Source organism: Cynocephalus volans, chromosome 1 (genome assembly GCF_027409185.1).
Source record: "Cynocephalus volans isolate mCynVol1 chromosome 1, mCynVol1.pri, whole genome shotgun sequence".
In the NCBI taxonomy this organism is placed as follows: domain Eukaryota; kingdom Metazoa; phylum Chordata; class Mammalia; order Dermoptera; family Cynocephalidae; genus Cynocephalus; species Cynocephalus volans.
In genome coordinates this window covers 118674454-118693689 of record NC_084460.1, presented here as the reverse complement: position 1 = coordinate 118693689, position 19236 = coordinate 118674454, and the positions used below count along the sequence as shown (strand labels likewise).

At 36.1% G+C, this 19236-nt stretch overlaps 1 protein-coding gene across 8 annotated transcripts in view; it reads right to left on the bottom strand.

The window, feature by feature from the left end:
- DLG1 (discs large MAGUK scaffold protein 1) overlaps positions 1-19236 on the bottom strand; it is a 249074-nt gene that overhangs the window by 4551 nt on the left and 225287 nt on the right. For all 8 annotated transcript variants that reach the window (XM_063094507.1, XM_063094525.1, XM_063094541.1 and 5 more), the window contains 4 exons: positions 18597-18698; positions 17900-18072; positions 8929-9038; positions 3061-3152 (listed from right to left, as the gene is read on the bottom strand). In XM_063094507.1, coding sequence (XP_062950577.1) covers positions 3061-3152; positions 8929-9038; positions 17900-18072; positions 18597-18698 — 477 coding nt within the window. The remainder of the gene's footprint in view (positions 1-3060; positions 3153-8928; positions 9039-17899; positions 18073-18596; positions 18699-19236) is intronic.

Sequence of the window (19236 nt, the reverse complement as noted above, 5' to 3'; positions counted from 1 at the left end):
GCCCCCCAATCAGTGCAGGACCACTCAGAGGAGACTGGTCAGGAATATAGAATTGCAAGGGGTGCAGTTTGATGAAGATTCAGGCCCAGACCAGTGTTTCTATACAACCCAGGTGCATCAGATCTCACCAGATCCGGAAGTACCCAAAAAGTCAACTATTAAAACCTGAGCTGCACAAAAAGCCTTCCCTAGGGAATCAGCAGCAAAGCAGCAATTTAGCTCAACCACAGAGCTCAAGTACTGGTCCCCACAGGAAGTTCCCCCATTTTAGAAGCAAGCAAAGGACAACAAATTAGTTTCAGTGCAGAGTTTAAGTGGTGGGAACAGCAAATAATCCAACACAGAACTGAAAGAAAAAACAAAGCACCCACAACCAGAGACAAAATTTGATAACTAGTAAAGGTCTCATTTCACCAAAGAACACCTATAACACCTAGAAGGACCAGAACTCCCCTGGGTTACCAAGCCAGAAAGGGGGAAGGGCCGGGGGCCTGAGCCATGCCTGACACCTGCAACCAGTCCCAAGGATGGGGGACTTGGCCACACACCCCCGTCCCCCAGACATGAGCAACCACCCCAGTGATGACCAACGAGCCACCACAGGAAAAGCCCCAGGCTCTCCTGAGCTAGGGTGATGGGGGGCAGAAAGCCTCATCCTCCTGCCCCCTCACATGAGCAATCAGCCCAGTGGTGACCAGCAAACCTCAGCAAGAAAGGCCCCAGGTTCCTGAGCTGGGGTGGTGGGGGGTGAGGGCTATTGCCACACCCCCTTGACATCAGCACCCTGCCTGGCAATAACCAAGCCACCACTGGAAGCTCACCATTCTTCCCTGTGGGAATGTGGGGGGTGCCACAGGCCTCAATCCCACCCCTCCTCCTTCCATCCCATTTCCTTCCCCTTTCCCCTCTCTCTCCCAACTGCTCTACAACAACATCTACAAAAAAACCAAATTGAATAAGATTATTAAAGAATTGCCACCACTCTTTTATTTTTAAACAAATAATATTTTTAAATGTATCAAAGGACAACTAATCTTTGACAATAGGCCAAGAATACACAATAGGGAAAGGCTAGTGTTTTCAATAAATGGTGTTGGGGAAAATGAATGAAAAGAATGAAACTGGACTCATATCATATACAAAAATTAACTCAAAATGAATTAAAGACTTAAATATTATACCTAAAACTGTAGAACTCCTAGAAGAAAACATACAGGAAAAAGTTCCTTGACACTGATCTTGGCCATGAGTCTTCGGATGTGACACCAAAAGCACAGGCAACAAAATAAAAGTAACCAAGTGGGACTACGTCAAATGAACAAGTTTCTGCACAACAAAGGAAACAATCAACAAAATGAAAGTGCAACCTATGGAAGGTGAAAAAATATTTGTAAACCATATATCTGATAAGGATTAATATATCCCAAATATATAAGGAACTCATACAACTCAACAGCAAAAAACCAACCAACCAAACAAACAAAACACACAAAAAACAACCCATTTAAAATACAGGCAAAAGACCCGAAATAGACATTTTTCTAAAGAATACATATAAATGGCCAAGAGGTATGTAAAAATGTGCTCAACATCACTAATCATGAGGGAAATGGAAATCAAAACCACAATGAGGTTATTACCTCACACTTTAGATGGCTATTATCAAAAAGACAAGAGATGACAAATGTTGGTGAGGGTGTGGAGAAAAGAGAACCTTGTACACTGTTGGTGGGAATGTAAATTAGTAAAGCCATTATGGAAAACAGTATGAGGGTTCCTCAAAAAATTAAAAATGGAACTACCATATTATCCAGCAATCACACTACTGGGCACATATCCAAAAGAAATGAAATTGGTATGTCAAAGAGATATCTGCACTTCCATGTTTACTGCAGCATTATTCACAATAGCCAAGATATGGAAACAACCTACATGTCTGTTGACAGAAAAAATGGATAAAGAAAACGTGGTATAAATATGCAATGGAATATTGTCATAAAAAAAGAAGGAAATCTTGCCATCTGTAACAGCATGGGTGAACATGGAGGATATTATGCTAAGTGAAATAAGCCAGACTCAGAAAAGCAATCACTGTATGATCTCACTTAAGTGTGGAATCAAAAGAAGTTGAACTCAAAGAAGGAGAGAGTAGAATGGTGGATGTCAGATACTGGGGGGATAGGAGAAATGGGGAGATGTTGGTCAAAGGGTACAAACTTTCAGTGATAAGATGAATAACTTCTGGGGATCTAATGTACAGCATGATGACTATACTTAATAGAGTACATCTTTTTTTTTTAAAAGATGACCGGCAAGGGGATCTTAACCCTTGACTTGGTGTTATCAGCACCACACTCACCCAGTGAGCTAACTGGCCATCCCTATATGGGATCTGAACCTGTGGCCTTGGTGTTATCAGCATCACACTCTCCAGAGTGAGCCACGGGCCAGCCCAATAGAGTACATCTTAAGTGTTTTCACCCACGTACAAAAAATAGTAACTGTGTGGTGACAGATGATTGTGATAATCAATTCATAATGTATACATATATCAAATTACACTGTACTCCTTGAATATATGAAAAATCTGTCAATTATCCCTCAATAAAACAAAGTATCAAAATTTATACAGAATAAGAGAAAAGTCAAAATTTCACAGAAGCCAAATTGAAAACTATTTTTCTGGTCAAGTATGAATTATTCCTGTATATACTGTCCTAATCAACAACCTAACAAACACTAAATTTTAAGATTCCCCATCACCACTGCCTAGGCTAGATGAATTTCTTGTAGGACAAAACCACAGACCTTAAGAGTTTATTCTGAAAATGACAGTATTAGTTACTACAGGTAGATGTGGGTGTAGTTCAAAATCCATTTGAATGGGTTAGTTCACATGGCTTCAAAGCAAAAAATATATCATAAAGGGCACTTTTGGGCTGGCCAGGGAGCATGGTATTATAATGCCAATGTCAAAGATTTGGATACACATATGAACCAGCTGCCAAAAAACCCAAACCAAAACAAAAAATAAAGGGTACTGTCACATATGGTTCCAACCTGTGAAATGTTCAGTAAACTCTTGTTCCAGTTTCATGGCTCTCTCAAATGTTTTTCTGGCTTGTTCTTCTGTTAGACGCTTATTCATTTCCCTGTGCAATTAAATTAAGAAATAGGTAATTACCACATTATAATAGTTTTTGAAGAAAAGATGACAAAGGAGAGAAGACACGTAAGATAGAAAATCATGAAAAGTTAAACTTTGTTGAAAATATTAATATCATAAAAAATGAGATTCAGTCACTGAATATGTTGCTTTATATTTGGAATGACAGATTCTAACACATTCTGCATTGACTCAAAGCAATCAAAAAAACTAAGCAGTTTTGACTTTGAAAATTTCTTATCAAAATATGACTTACAGATCTACCTATCAATTTATAAAAAATAAATGAACATATTGAATATCACCATGAGAAGGCAACCAGAAAATACAGCTGGGGAAAACTCTGCAGAAGAAATGACCTGGTTTCTTCAACAAATAAATGGGATGGAGGTGGGGAGATGCAGAAAGAGAGAGATGTGGAGGGACAATCTATAGATTAAAAATTTTAACCAACTGCCATAAATAGACCTTATGTGGAATTTAAGTAAAACAAACAAACTGAAAAACACATAAGCAAAACATAAAATCAGAAAAATTTGATCTGATAATACCAAAGAATTATTGTTAATTATTTTAAGTATGTTAATCACAATGGTGATGTTTTTTAACAAGAAATTATCTTTCAAATATATACTGAAATATATGCATGAAATGATACAACGTATGGAATTTGTTTCAAAATGACCTGGAGTGGAGGGGTAAAAAGGTAGAGCAATAGATGAAACAAGACTGGTCATGAATTGATAATTATTGTTGCAGCTGAACTACGGGTATATGGGAGTTTGTTCCCAACTTAAGAGAGAAAGCTTTCGATATTTTGCCATTAAGTACAATGTTTGCTTTGATACTTGGTAAAGTTACTGTTTAGTGTCCTTTCATCTCACCCGAAAGGACTCTGTTCAACATTTCTTGTTGGGTAGGTCTAGAGGGGAATGAACCCCCACAGCTTTTATGTAAGAATGTCTTGATTTCTCCTTCATTATTGAAGAAGTTTGCCAAGTATAGAATTCTTGGTTGAGTTTCTCTCCACAGTGCTTTGAATATATCAGCCCATTGCCTTCTGGCTTCCAAAGTTTCTGATGAAAAATCTGCGAATGATCTTATTGGGAAATCCCTTATATGTGATGAGTTGCTTTTCTCTTGCTTTCAAGATTCTCTCTTTGTCTTCAATAGATTGATTACAGTGTGCCTCAGTGTGGGTCTCTGAGTTTATCCTGCTTGGAGTTCACAGAGCTTCTTGGATGCTTATTTTTGTCTTTTATCAAATTTGGTTTTTGGATATAATTTCTTTAAGTACTCTCTCTTCTCTTTCCTCTCTATTCTCCTTCTAGGACTCCCATAATGTGTATGTGGGGCACCATCAAGGGCAACAGGTCACTTAGGCTCTGTTCACTTTTTCTCAATTTTTTTTTTCTTTTTGTTCTACAGAATCAATTTCCATTGCCCTATCTTTGGATTTGCTGATTCTTCTGCCTGCTCAAATTTGCCTGACTCCCTCTAGTGAATTTTTCATTTCAGTTATTGTTCTTTTGAGCTCCAGAATTTCCTTTTGGTTTCTTTCTAGGTTCTCTATCTCTTTACTGATATTTCCATTTTGTACATATATCATTTTCTTGACTTTGTCTATATGTTTTTAGTTCTTTGATCATCTTTAAGACAGTTTTTTAAAAAAATCTTTAGCTAGTAAGTCTGACATTGGGTCTTTCTCAGAGACAGTTTCTACTGATTTATTTTTTTCCTCTGAATGGGCCATACTTCCGTTTCTTTGTATGCTTTCTGATCTTTTTTCTCGAAAACTGGACATTTGAATCTTATGATGTGCTAACTCTGGAGATCAAATTCTTCCCCCTCCCTAGGGTTTGCTATTTTATCTATAATTTAATTTTATTATTTATCTATTTTTTAGAGAGCAGAGTGCTAATTTTATTATTTCTTATTGCAGGGTTTTTCTGTTCTGAGGATCAGCCTGAGGTACTATCTTAAGAGTCTTCTAGGTATTTTTTGAGACTATGGCTTTCCATGGGCACGCGTGATGATTTTCTGTATTTCCCCTGCATACATGGTTACTTTTTAATGTCCTGGTCTGGTTCCCAAAAGAGGAAAAAGAGAAAGTTAAGGGGGTGAGAATGGCAATGGATCTTTAAATCTTTGGAAGTTACTGTGGTGTTGGGGGAGGGACTTGCAACAATGGCAGTGGGGTTCACAACAATGGCTCACTGCCTCGGCCTACACCTCCATGATCAGAGACAGCAATCAGCTATCACAGCATAGATTTCTGAAAATTGGAGAACACAGTACTTATCACTCACCCTGTTCCCACAAACTGTATGCAAGCTGCTCAAGAAATGAATGCATAGCTGCCTGCTATGGTGCTGAGGGTGGGGGGATGGGTAGCTGCTAACATGCTAAGAGCTTAAATTAACTTTTCAAATCTTCCTCAAGAAGCTGTAAGCCTTCAGTAGACTTCAGAGTTCCCAAATAGTTACATCAGACAGACTCTGCCAGTGTACTTGTTGTCTAGGTGGGGAGACAGACTCCTGGTGCTTTCTACAGCTTCCCTCTAGCTTCACTCCTGGTAAATTTTTAAATGTTAAACCAACCTTACATTCCAGGAATAAATCCAACTTAGTTGTTATGTTTTACCTTGCTTTTAAAAATTGTCAGATTTAATTTGCTCAAATTTTGGTAAGAATTTTTGCATTTATATTCATGATTAAGACTGGCTTATTACTTTCCTTTCTTGGAAAGTCTTTGTCAGGTTTTGGCATCAAATTAATGCTCATATATTAGTTGAAAATTTTGTTTAAGACTGGCATTTCATCTTAGCTTTTGATAGAATTCAGTCAGTCCTTTGGGTCTTATGTTTTATTTGCAGAAAGGCTTTTTATGACAGATTCGAGTTCTTTTCTATTTCTTCTTATTTTTGAAGTATAACTTTGAAACACAGAAGAGAAATATCATAAATGCACAGCTTGATGAACCTTCACAAACTTTCACATACTTGAGTACCTAATACTTAAATCAAGATACAGAACATCATCAGTACCTCAGAATCTGGGTGTGCTCATTCCAGTCACCAACACACGCTTAAAGGGTAACCTGTATTTAACTTTCATAAGCAATACTTAACTTTGTAATCATATATACACTTTTAGGTATGGAAATTTACTCAAATTATGTTTCTGAGATTCTTCCATACATTTGTGTGTAGGTGGCTGTTTCATTGTGAATATATTATAATTTATTTATCTAGTCTATTGCTGATGAGCATTGAGTAGTTTCTAGTTTCTGGCTATTCTGAACAGTACTTCTGTCAGCAATCTAGTCATGTCCTTTGGTAAATACATGTAAGCATTTCTGTTGAGTATGTATCTACCAATGAGACTTCTGGTTCATAAGTTATGTGTATGTTCAGTTTAGGAGATTATATGTTTTAATTTCCAAATATATGAAGATTCTTTTATAGTTATCTTTTCATTATTGGTTTCCAATTTAATTTCTTTGTGGTCAGAGAATATCTGTTTCCAATCATTTGAAATCTGTGGTCTAGGATATATTCGATTTTGGTAATTGTTTTATGTGTATGTAAAATTAATGTGTATTCTGCAGATGTCAAGTGCACTATTTAACATATGTCAGTTAAGTTTCTAATTTGTATTATTCTATAATCCTTACTGATTTTTTATGTTTGTTTTCTTATTTAATTACTTCATGACAGATGTGTTAAGCTCCCCTGAAATTATTTTGGAATTATTTTTTATTCCCTATATAGTTGTCAATTTGTGCTTTATCTATTTTGAAACTGTGCTATTAAATGCAAACAAATGTATAAATAATCTTTTTGGTGGTGGAATGAATCTTTTAATTTTATAAAATATCCCCCTTTATCTCTAGTAATTCTTCTTACCTTAAAGCATACTTTGACAGTAATATAAAATCAGCCTACTTTTGGTAAATGTTTGTGTGGTGTATCTTTTTTTTTTTTTAACTGAATAATTGATTATACAAATTTTGGGGGTTCAACATTAACGTATGTTGATCAAATCAATATTATTAGCATATTACATTATTACAAATCATACTTATTCTTTATGCCCCTTATCCAATCTCTCCCATCACCTTCTCTCTCCCCTCTCCCCGCTCTGATAACCCCAGGTTTTTTTCTCTCCTTCTGAAACAGTAATGTTACTCTCTTGATTTGTTGCCTAGATGATCTGTCCCATGCTGAGAGATGTGTGTTCATGTCCCCCACTATTACTGTAGAGCAGATGCTTCTTCTGTCACTCTGGAATGGGCTTTGTGGAGAGAGACATTCTCTTCTTTTCTTTGGTCTCCACTGGTGACTCTCCTTGTGTCAATGCACTCGACTGGCTGGCAAGCCATCTGTGTGGTAGTTATAGCATCTAGCCGCTTTTGCGGCAGCTGTGGCTATTGTGGTGGCTGTAGTGGGTCACCCAGATGAAGGTGGTGTTTTTGGCATGCTCCTTGCCTGGATGCAGGAGGAGGGGTTGGTCCTTGGCTCCATACCTCAGAACCCCTGGTGGGCCCTGTGGCAGCAGAGATAAGCCATGTTGTGGGAGGAGGGCTTGGTCCCAGGCTCCATCTGTTTTTACATTCTAAGTTGTTGTTGCAGAGCAGTTGGGTGGGAGGGATGGGGGAAGGGGAAGGAAACAGGGTGGAAGGAGGAGGAAGTGGGGGGCATGGCTGAGGCCTGTGGCACCCCCCTCATTCCTGGAGGGGAGACCAGGGGTCTTTTGGTGGAAGTTCAGTGGTCATTTCTGGGCTGGTCGCAGATGTTGGGAGGGTGTGGCCGAAGCCCTCAGCCCTAACCCTCCTGGCTCGGGAGCCCAGGGCGCTTCCTGAGGCAGCTTGGTGGTTGTCGCTGGGCTGGTTGTGGGTGTCAGGAGGCATGGCAGAGACCTCCAGCCCTCCCCACTCCCTGGCTTAGGGGCCCAGGGGGCTTCTGGTCATTTTAGGTTTTACAGGCGTTCTTTGGTGATGTGAGACCTTTACTAGTTCATATCAAACTTTGTTTCTGGTCTGTGGGTATTTTGTTTTTTTCTTTCAGTTCTGTGTTGGATTATTTGCTGTTTCCACTACTTAAACTCTGCACCGGAACTAATTTGTTGTCCTTTGCTTACTTCTAAATTGGAGAACTTCCTGTGGGGACCAGCACTTGAGCCCTGTGGTTGAGCTAAATTCCTGCTTTGCTGCTGATTCCCTGGGGAAGGCTTTTTGTGCAGCTTAGGTTTTAATGGTTGACTTTATAGGTACTTCTGGGTCTCATGAGATCTGGTACACCTAGGTTATGTAGAAACTCTGGTCTGGACCTCTTTTCAGCAAACTGCACCCCCTGCAGTTCTATATTCCTGACCAGTCTATAGAGTGGTCCTGTGCTGACTGCGGGGGGGAAGATCAGCTGTCCATGCTGTGCCCCACTGTTCCCCTGGTGGACCCGTCTCCCCCACTTCCTGCACTCCAAACACTTCCCATGGGATGGGCCATGTGTCAGTACCTTGTGATGACTCACCGGCCTCTGTGTGGCTCCTTTTTTCTGTTGCTGTGGCTCCTTGTTCTTATGTGGGTTCATGGGAACCCTGTTAGCCTGAGGGCCACCAAGGCACTCTTTTCCCCTGCTGCCTCCAAGCAACTTATTATCTCCATTTTATAGATAAAGAAATTGAGATGCAGAGAGGGTAAATAATTACCCAACAGTGACTAAATTTATGCTTAAGAGGCTATGCCTTAGGCATTACACTTACATGATATTTTCCATGGATTTGGGTTTAATAAAAATGGAGATTGGGTAAAGCTGTGCAATCTGTAATCTCTTTATGGCATTTCCGGACACATCAAGGATACAGTGTTTGCTCTAAAATAGAAATAAAAGAAAAACAAGTGAATCAAGTATTTTCAATTATATCAAAGGTACATTTCCTACAGGTACAAAGTCTGGATTATAATATGTTTGGATCCTTGTTTATTTTAAGGAAACTTGTCATTTTTGTTAGAGAAATTTTAGAGAAAAGACAAAATGAAGATAATGATCAGGAATAATTAATTTGCATTCTCCAACAAATATTACATATAAAAAGGAATGAAAATACAGTTCCCATACTAGCTTTCACAGACCAGTGATCTCTCAAAATGGTGACTAATATAGGGTTCCTATCTTTAATTTTGCAAAGAAAAGTCATTGAAAAAGGAAACCCAAATTGCCATTTTCCCATAATCATCATTTCATAAAAGAATATATGATAAACATAAAGTAAAAAAAAAAAAAAATCCTAGAATAAAGGCATATCTTTTGAATTGAATAAGTTTAAATTTGTCAAACCTCACTATCATTACTCTGTTCTTCTGTTTCTCATTTTATTGGGAACTGGCAAAATGTTTATCATAAACTGGCATTTGGGAACCCCGATTCTGTATTTATTTTTATTTTTATTTTTTAAAAGATGACCGGCAAGGGGATCTTAACCCTTGACTTGGTGTTGTCAGCACCACGCTCAGCCAGTGAGCGAACTGGCCATCCCTACATAGGACCCGAACTCATGGCCTTGGTGTTTTCAGCACCACACTCTCCCGAGTGAGCCACGGACCAGCCCTCCGATTCTGGATTTAAATGATAACTTTTTTGACATGCTTCAATTCACTGACAAAGGCAATTTAGGTTTTTAATATAGACGAGAATTTTCCATTTTAAACTGGGCAGTTCTTATAATTTATCAAACAGATTTTATTATAACATATTTTAAACCAGGTCCTTCCTCATAATGCATCTTATAATCTAAGAGTTAGAGTCTATGTCAATAAATGATAATTTCAACTTAATAGGTGTACTTAATTATCATCATTTATTTTGATATTCAAATTATCCCAGACTTGGCCAGTAGGGGGCCCTACACGTTGGTTTCTGTGTCTTTTTGATATATCCTCATGGTTCTTTGAGCACTTCCTTATTTTTCTGGCAAAATGTCTGTTCTCTGCTCATCTTGTACTTTCCCAGTCCCAGCCTTGGAATCAGCCATTTCTCCAAGGAGTCCTGGATCTTTTTTTTTTTTTTTTGGTGGCTGGCTGGTCCAGGGATCCGAACCCGTGACCTTTCCATTATAAGGCTGTGCTCTAACCAGGTGAGCTAACTGGCCAGCTCCATCTTTTTAATGGAGAATGACATTTGGAAACCAAGATCTGGGCACTAGATATCCTCACTGCTTACTAGGTTGTTGTTTTTTAGGACTTCTTAGCAAATAAACACATGTATATACACACATTATCTATTTCTACACCTATCTATAACATGGTTCATAGTCATAGCTCTAATTCTCTAACATCTCTAATATCACAAGAATTCATTGTACCCTCTCCCCTTTTCTTTTTTTTTTTTTTTCCCCAAAAAGATGACCTGTAAGGGGATCCTAACCCTTCACTTGGTGTTGTCAGCACCACACTCTCCCAAGTGAGCTAACCGGCCATGCCAATATAGGGATCCAAACCCATGGCCTTGGTGTTATCAGCACCACACTCTCCCAAGTTAGCCACGGGCTGGCCCTTCCCCTTTTCTGACAGTGAAAAACCTGGCTCCCACTATCGTCAATATATTATTTGCTCAACCCTAGCTAGAACATATATTAGTTTCAGAAGTGTTAGCCCATACCACTGTGAAAAACAAACCTACTAATTAGAGTTCAATATATGTTTATAGATCTTTTTGTCTTTAGCTTGTGTTCAAGAATTATTTGGTTTAAGACTTCTCCTTCAATGTAGTTAAGTTACTCATTTGAAATACACAGGTTCATCATTTTGCTTTTCCCTCATCTGTCCTAATTGACTTTTAATTTTTTTTGAATATGAAAAATGTTAACATAGTTCTAAAAGTCAAAACCATACAACAATGTACATGTGGAGAGAAGTCACACCTCCAATCCTTTCTACCCCATTCCTAGTTCCCCATCCTTTGCATCTCTCAATCCATAGGTAACCATTGTCATTAGGTTCTGATTTATCCTTCCATGTTTACTTTCCCACAACTGAGCAGATATATGTGTATTTTCTCATTTCCTTTTCTTTCTTACACAAAAAGTATCACACCATAGATCTCTTTTGTATGCTGCATATCAGTTCATAGATACCTTATTTGTTGTTATTATTTTATAGCTTCAGAGAACTCCATTGTGTGGATGTAAAACTGATTATTCAATAACTCTCCTATATCTGGGCACTTAGATGATCTCCAATATTTCATAATTACAAACAATGCTGCAATGAATACCCTTTTGCACATGTATATTCATATTGTTGGAGTGTATTTTTGGGATAAACTCTCATAAAGTGGATTACTTGGTTGAAAGGTAGATGCATATGTGGTTTTGCTAGATATTGCCAAATTCCACTCCAAAAGACTGTACCAGTTTGCATTTCCACTAGTAATGCATGAGTGTCTGTTTCCCCTCAGCCTCACCAAGAAAATGTCTTTTCACATTTTTTCCACCAGTCTGATAGGTGAAAAATGCAATTTTAGTGTAGACTTAATTTACATTTCTTTAATAATAACAAAGGTTAGGCATAATTCCTTATGTATAAAGGTCATTTTTATATCTTATTTTTGTGTGAATTATGTATTCACATCTTTCTTAAAAAAAATTAATTATTATTATTTTTTTTTGGCAGCTGGCCGGTATGGGGATCCAAACCCATAACCTTGGTGTTATAAGGCTGTGCTCTAATCATTTGAGCTAACCAGCCAGCCCTGAATTCACATTTTTCTATTGGATTTTTGGTCTGTATTCCTTGAATTTTTAAGAGTTCTTTATATATTGCGAATATCAGTCCTTTTCTTGCAAATTTTGTCATTCTTTTTGCTGTTGTTGGCTGGCTGGCTGGTGTCAGTTTTTGAACTTGCTAATGGTGTCTTCCAATAGTTTTTGGAAAAGTTTTTTGGCCATAAAACAGGTTTTTAATTTACTTTTTATTTTTAAGTGGTCAAATCTATCAATCTTCTCTTGCATCTGAATTTTGATACATGGTTAAAAAATACTTTCCCTATGTCCGGGTTATGTTTTCTTCTGTCAATTGTATTAGAGCTACTTTTTGTGCACAGTGTAAAGTGTGGATCTAACTCATGTTTTTCCCAGTTGTCCCAGCACCATTTATTAAAAAGCTGATTATAAAAGCCCCTGTGACTTGAGATGGTACATTTATCATCTACTGTATTTCCATATGGTCTTTTGTGGACTGTCTTTTCTATTTATTGGTTTGTCTATTCATGTGCCAGTACCACACTGTTTTCATAGAAAAGACTTTCTAGTACACTTTAATAACTGTTAGGGCTAGAACTCCTTGTAGCTTTTCTTCTGTGTTGTCTTGGCTTCTCATATGAACTTCAATTTGTCTTGTCTAGCCCCATAAAAGAACTGACAGGTATTTTTATTGCAATAGTGCTTACACTATAACTTAGGCAGAACTGACAGCTTTATAATACTGAGGTGTTCCAGCCAAGAACAAGGGATGTCTTTCCAGTTATTCAAGTGTAATATTGTGTTTTACAGGTTTCCTCATCCATGTCTGCATATTTCTTACTAAGTTTAGTTAAGTATTTTGTATTCTATTTCTTATATTATGAATAGGGTTTTATCAATGTACCTTCTTTTCTTTTTGATTGGCAGGTACAGAGATTGAACGTCAGACCTTGGTGTTATCAGCATCATGCTCTAACCAACTGAGCTAACCAGCCAGCCTTATCATTGTATCTTCTTCTTCTTTTTTTTTTGACCAGTAAGGGGATCGCAACCCTTGGTTTTGGCGCTACCAGCGCTGTACTCTCCCAAGTGAGCCACGGGGCCAGCCCTTTATCATTGTATCTTCTAATGGGTTATTGTTCACATATATGAAGGATATTAATTTCTGCATATTAACTTTGTTAACTGTTACTTTAATCTTTCATTATGTAAAAGTCTTTAATTTTATAATGGATTTATACTGTATTTTACAAAATAAAAATTTTTTCGTAGCCTGTGACATAGGTGACAAAATAAATTCTATAATTGACTATGTATGTATGGTATTCTAGGTATATTATCTGAAAATAGAGACAGCTTTACTTCTTTTCCAAATTCTTAGGCCTCTAATTGATTTCTTTGTCTGATAATGTTGACTGATAACCTCGAGTTCAATGTTGAACAGTAGTGGAGATACTGGGCATCCTTGCCTTGTTCTTCATCATAATGGATTGCCTTAAGTGTTCTCCCATTAAGGATTTAAAACTAAAAATATCTATTTAGCCATCCATTAATCCACCTCAATCTCCCTGCCCCCACTTTAAAAATAATATCAACCCCTATGTTTCTCAGTTTTTTCCCAGGAAAGGTGTTGAATTCTGCCAAAGGCAGATTTTTCTCTTTAGATCTATTAATGTGGAAGATTATAATAATGGATTTACCCTTTTTTTTTTAAATGCTGCTTCTGAATTCCTTTAATTCCATATCATCATGGTATATCATTTTTACAAATATGGTATTGGGTTCTGTTTAATAAAATAGTTAATACTTTCGCACTGATATCTGTAAGTGATTTTGGTGTTTTTTTTCTGTCTTCATCAAGTATATTAATATTATACTTGTTAATGAAAAGAATGAGAAAAAGTCCCTTGATTTTCAATATTCTTGATCAGTTTATAAAACTTTAGGATTATTTAACCTTTGAAGATTTGGTATAATTCCCCCGAGAAGGCATGTGGGCCTGGTTCTTTCTTGCTGGGGTAGTTGCTTGATAACTTGCTGCTGTATTTCTTCTAAAGCAACTGATTAATAATTTTTCTGTCTCTAATAGGTCAAATTTGGTAAATTGTATTTTCGTAGGAAATTACCCATCTCATCCAAGGTTTCCTATTTATTTACACGAAGATGTGCAAAGTAGTTTTCATGATTTCACAATGATTCAATGGTTATTTCCTCATCATTTCTCTCTTCCAATTATTTGTGATTTTCTCCTTTTAAAAAAAAATCAGGTTAGCTTGTTGTTTGCATGTTAATTTTTTTAGGACTTCTGTTTTTTTATTCTTAACCTTATAAATTTCTTTAAAAAAACTTTTTATTAATTATTATTATGAAAAAATATATGCCAGTGACAAAAATTGAGTAGTTCAGAAAGGATATAAATTTTCCCCAAAGTACCAGAACTGTTTTTTTCAAAAACAGCTTGATTAAGGCATAAATGACATACAATAAACTATACACAATTTGATAAATTTTGACACATATATACACATTGAAATCATCATCACAATCAAGGCAATAAACATATCAATCACCCCCAAAAGTTTCCTCATGCCTGCCTCTTTGTAATCCCTCTTCTCTTCCAGCCCTCCCCAAGCAATCACTGATCTTTTCTGTTACTATAGATTACTATGAAATTTTTGAACTTAATATAAGTAGAATCATTCAGTATATACTCCTTTCTAATTCTGGCTTCTTTCACTCAGCATAATTATTCTGGGAATTCATCCATCTTGCTGTATATACAAGTATCAATAGTTTATTCCTTTTTATTGCTGAATAGTATTCCACTGCATGGATATACCACAGTTTCTTTATCCATTTACTGGTTGAAGAACATTTGGTTGTTTCCAGTTTTTGTCTATTACAAATATAGCTGCTATGAACATTCACGTACAAGTCTTTGTATGGACATATGCTTTCTTTTTTCTTGGCTACTAACCTAGAAGTGGACTATATGTTAGGCGTATGTTTAAACTGTTTTTCAAAGTGGCTATACCATTCCCACCAGCAGAGTATGTGAGTTCCAGTTCCACATTTTTGCTAAAACTTAGTAAAGTCAGTTTTTAAAAATTTAGCCATTCTAATGGGTGTATAGCGGTACCTCATTATCGTTTCAATTTGCATTTCCCTAATGACTAATGATGCTAAACATCTTTTCATTTGCTTATGGGCCACCCGTGTATCTTCTTTGGAAAAATGTTTAATCAAATGTTTTGCCTGTTTTTAAACTGGGTTGTCTTTATTGTTGTGTTGCAAGAGTTCTCTATATATTCTGGATACAAGATTTTTTTTTTTTTTAAATCAGATTTAAAAATATTTTCTCTTAGTACATGGTTTGTCTTTTTACTCTTTTAGCAGTGTTTTTTTCAAGACCAGAAGTTTTAATTTTGATGAAATCCAATTTATTTTTTTTTTCTTTTATGGACTGTGCCTTTGGTATGGTATTTTAGAAATTTTTGTCTAACTCAAAGTCATGATGATTTTATCATATGTTTTTTTCTAGAAAGTTTACAGTTTTAGGCTTCACATTTATAATTCATTTTGAGTTAACTTTTGTATATGGTATGAGATGTGGCTAGTTAATTGTTCTAGCGCCATTTGTTGAAAGACTATCTCCTTCTCCATTGAATTGCCTTTGAACCTTTGTTCATATGTCCACATATATGGATGGTGTTTATTTCAGGACTCTTTACTGTTTTCCATCTATCTATTTGTCTGTCTTCATGCCAATACCACATTGTCATGATTACCATTTTTAAAATAATGTCTCAAAATCACATAGTGTGAGTCTTCCAACATTGTTCTTTTTCAAAATTGTCTTGGCTATTCTAGATTTTTTCATTCCCATATGAATTTTAGAATTATTATGTCAATTTCTACCAAATGGTCTGCTTGGAATTTAATTGGGGTTGTACTGGGCCTAAGAGCTCAGTCTGGAAAGAACTGATATCTAGATCATATTGAGTCTTTCAGCCCATGAACATGGGGTATCTCACCATTTGTTCAGGTCATCTTTAATTTCTCTTGGCAATACTTTGTAGTTTTTTGTATACAGGTCTGCGTATCTTTTGTCAGATTTATATCCAAGTATTTAATACTTTTGATGCTACTGTAAATATTGTTTACTAGAATTTCCATTTCTGATTGGTCAATACTAGCACACAGAAATATAATTAATTTTTGTATAATGATCTTGTACTGACAGTTGTACGTTAAGAGCACCTCTCCCTTTTTAATCTTTTCTCCCCTGAAGAGCTACCTTTCCAAAACTGCCTCCATTTGAGTCCCTTGTGTGCTGTTAGATCCCTCCCCTACTCTGACTTAGCAAGACAACTTCTCAATAATTTTGCACATAGGGTGGACTTTCTCTTTTTGGCAGTGATTTTTGATCAATCTTAGACCCAATGTTTGCTCTTCTCTTTTCTCTTTCATGCATTTTTTCCCCCCAGACTGCTTTTGCTTTCTATTTATCAGTAATTTTAAGTTTGAATATTATCTGTCTTTTAGGTGGGTGAGGGTGTGTTATAAGATAAAATACCAAATTTTTAAAAAAGAAATAAAACATTCCAAAAAAGCTAGAGCTCCAATTTCCTTCCCTCTCTTCCCAAAGGGAAACCAATGGATAGTGGCTGTATACACACCTGAAGTAAATGTGTAGCATTTCCTTGCATGTTTTTATGTTTACTAAACATGTATACACAAATTATATAGGCTGTTTAGTATTTTTTAAAGTTTACATAAATAGTATCATACTGTACATATCATTTGCAACCTGACTCATTCACTATTTATAATTTTGAGATTTATCAATGTGGATACAACTAACTAGTGAACATACTAGTTTATTCACTCTAGCTGCTGCATCCCACTGCATGAATAAATAACAGTTAATCATCAATCCCCCTTTGTTGATTCTAATTTTTCGCTATTATAAAGAGCTACTACAAGGCTGGCCAGTTAGCTCAGTTGGTTAGAACATGATGCTGGTAGCAACAAAGTCCAGTGTTTGATCCCCATACTGGCCAGCTGCCAAAAAAAGAAAAACAAAACAAAACAAAACAAAACCATACTATGAACACATGTTCCTCATGTGTGAATCTATACTTAGATATCAAGCAGAAGAACTTCTGGATCATAGGGTGTGTACATTTATTAGGTATTGCCAAACTGTTCTCAAAAGAAGTTCTGTCTTCATATTTCCAGTAACAATATCTAAGGTTTTCCATTTCCCCAAATCCTTTGCCATCACTTGTGGGATATTTCCATTTTTTTCAAAATTTTGAAACTAATCAGGATTAAACAAACTTCTTATAGAAAAAGCAGAATTTACACATGGAAAACTGACATGCTGAATTATTGTTTTGTGTTTTGCAGGTATTTCATGATTGAGTCTTAAACTATTAGTCCTGAAGGTATAAAATAATTGACTGATTATTTTCTTGGCCCAAAGAGTGATTAAGCATAGCAGTGTGCCTGAAGGTACACTGTTTTGGTCTCATCAGAAAAATGTTTTAACTCAATGTCAATAATGTTTTCAGAAAGTCTGTTGCTATTATAGCATTTTTAAGTATTTATCACACTGTCTTTTAAAGTGAAGACTCAAAGGAGAAATTTTTGTCTAGTCTCAATACCAGGAGCAACTACACTTACCTTGAACATGTCATTCATTTTTATTGATGGACTTGCTGATCTTAACTCCTTAATTATGTTGTATGTTGGAAGACTAAGGCCAAACACAAGGTCTATCTCTAATAACTGTCTTTAACATAATAATCTCCCCTTTTAGAGATATTTGTGTTATCATTTCTAGTCTTATTTTCTTTGTCTACCTTAATATCCTATTTTATCTTCTATGTATTTTTTCATAAATATGAACTAAAACTTTCCCATCATTCTTTCACACTGTCAAAGGCTTATCTGATTGGAAACTATATTATAGGATTATTTTAATGCTTACCTTTTCTGCTACTTCTCGTACAGACTGAACACTTGTTCCGTACAGATGATTGTTATACTGGCCAGCTTCAATGAATTTGTGTTCCTGGATATCTTTTTCCATCTGCTCTCTTGAAGTCACAAAATGATAATCTCTCCCATCTACCTCATAATCTCGTTTTGGTCTAGTTGTATCTTTAATAGAAAAGAACTTAGGGAAGTATTTAATATTTAAAAACACAAATAATTCATTTTCTCCTTAAATCATTGTTTTGTAAAGTCCAACACAACAGGACTGGCCAGAAGCTCAGTTGGTTAGAACGTGGTGTTATAATACCAAGGTGAAAAGTTTGTATCCCCGTACTGGCCAGCCACCAAAAAAAAAAAAAAAAAAAAAAAAAAGGAAAGTTCATCACAACAGAGATTAATTTAAATCTGAGAAAGGACAATAATATGTATATTTGTATTTGTTTTTTGTTTTTGTGGCTGGCTGTTATGGGGATTCAAACCCTTGACCTTGGTCTTATAACTTCGTGCTCTAACCAACTGAGCTAAACAGCCAGCTCCAAGGACAATAATATAGAGGATGGAGGAGGAACTGATTAAAAAAAAAAAAAACAAACCTAAGTATAAACTACTAAAAAATGGTTATGTTTACTATTACCACACACAGTAACAGTTAAGAACAATAATTAAGGATTTTTGTTTGGGTTACTCACGAGGAACACAGGATCCAAATTTGTCAGGAAATTCTGAGATCAGGTCATCATTTATCCTGTCTTTCATAGGTCCCAATATGATTACTGGCCGAGTATAATTAACTATAAAGAAAAACTGCATGTTAAAAGGAATAAACACTTCACAAACATCAATGTATTTTATTTTATCAGAGAACAAAAACATCCTTAACTGTTATGAAGAAATCTCCACTCTACTCTACCATCAACCAAGGATGCCTAACTTGCTATTTTATAAACCTTTACTAAGATCTTAAACTTGACTCAATCTTCTGCTAGAAATCATACACTTGATAATCCAACCAAGTTAAATTTGACATTTTAGCAGATAATGTTTGTATACATTGCTAACATCATGTTATCACAAATGAGCAAACAAAATATAGTGTTTTACTGACGGTTTTTGAAGCAGAAATTGTAAGGAAGTACAGCAAAGAAGAGCAAAAAAGAAATCAGATGTAGGAAGTAATATAATCACAGGAGTGATCTAGAAAGATGATCTAACAGAAGTGTATACATTGGGTTGTAAGGGATCATGGTGGAAGAAAAGAGACTGGTAGTGAGAATCAGAACTAATATTCTGGTAGGAGGGATGAAAAGGAGGTCATAAATAAGAAAGATC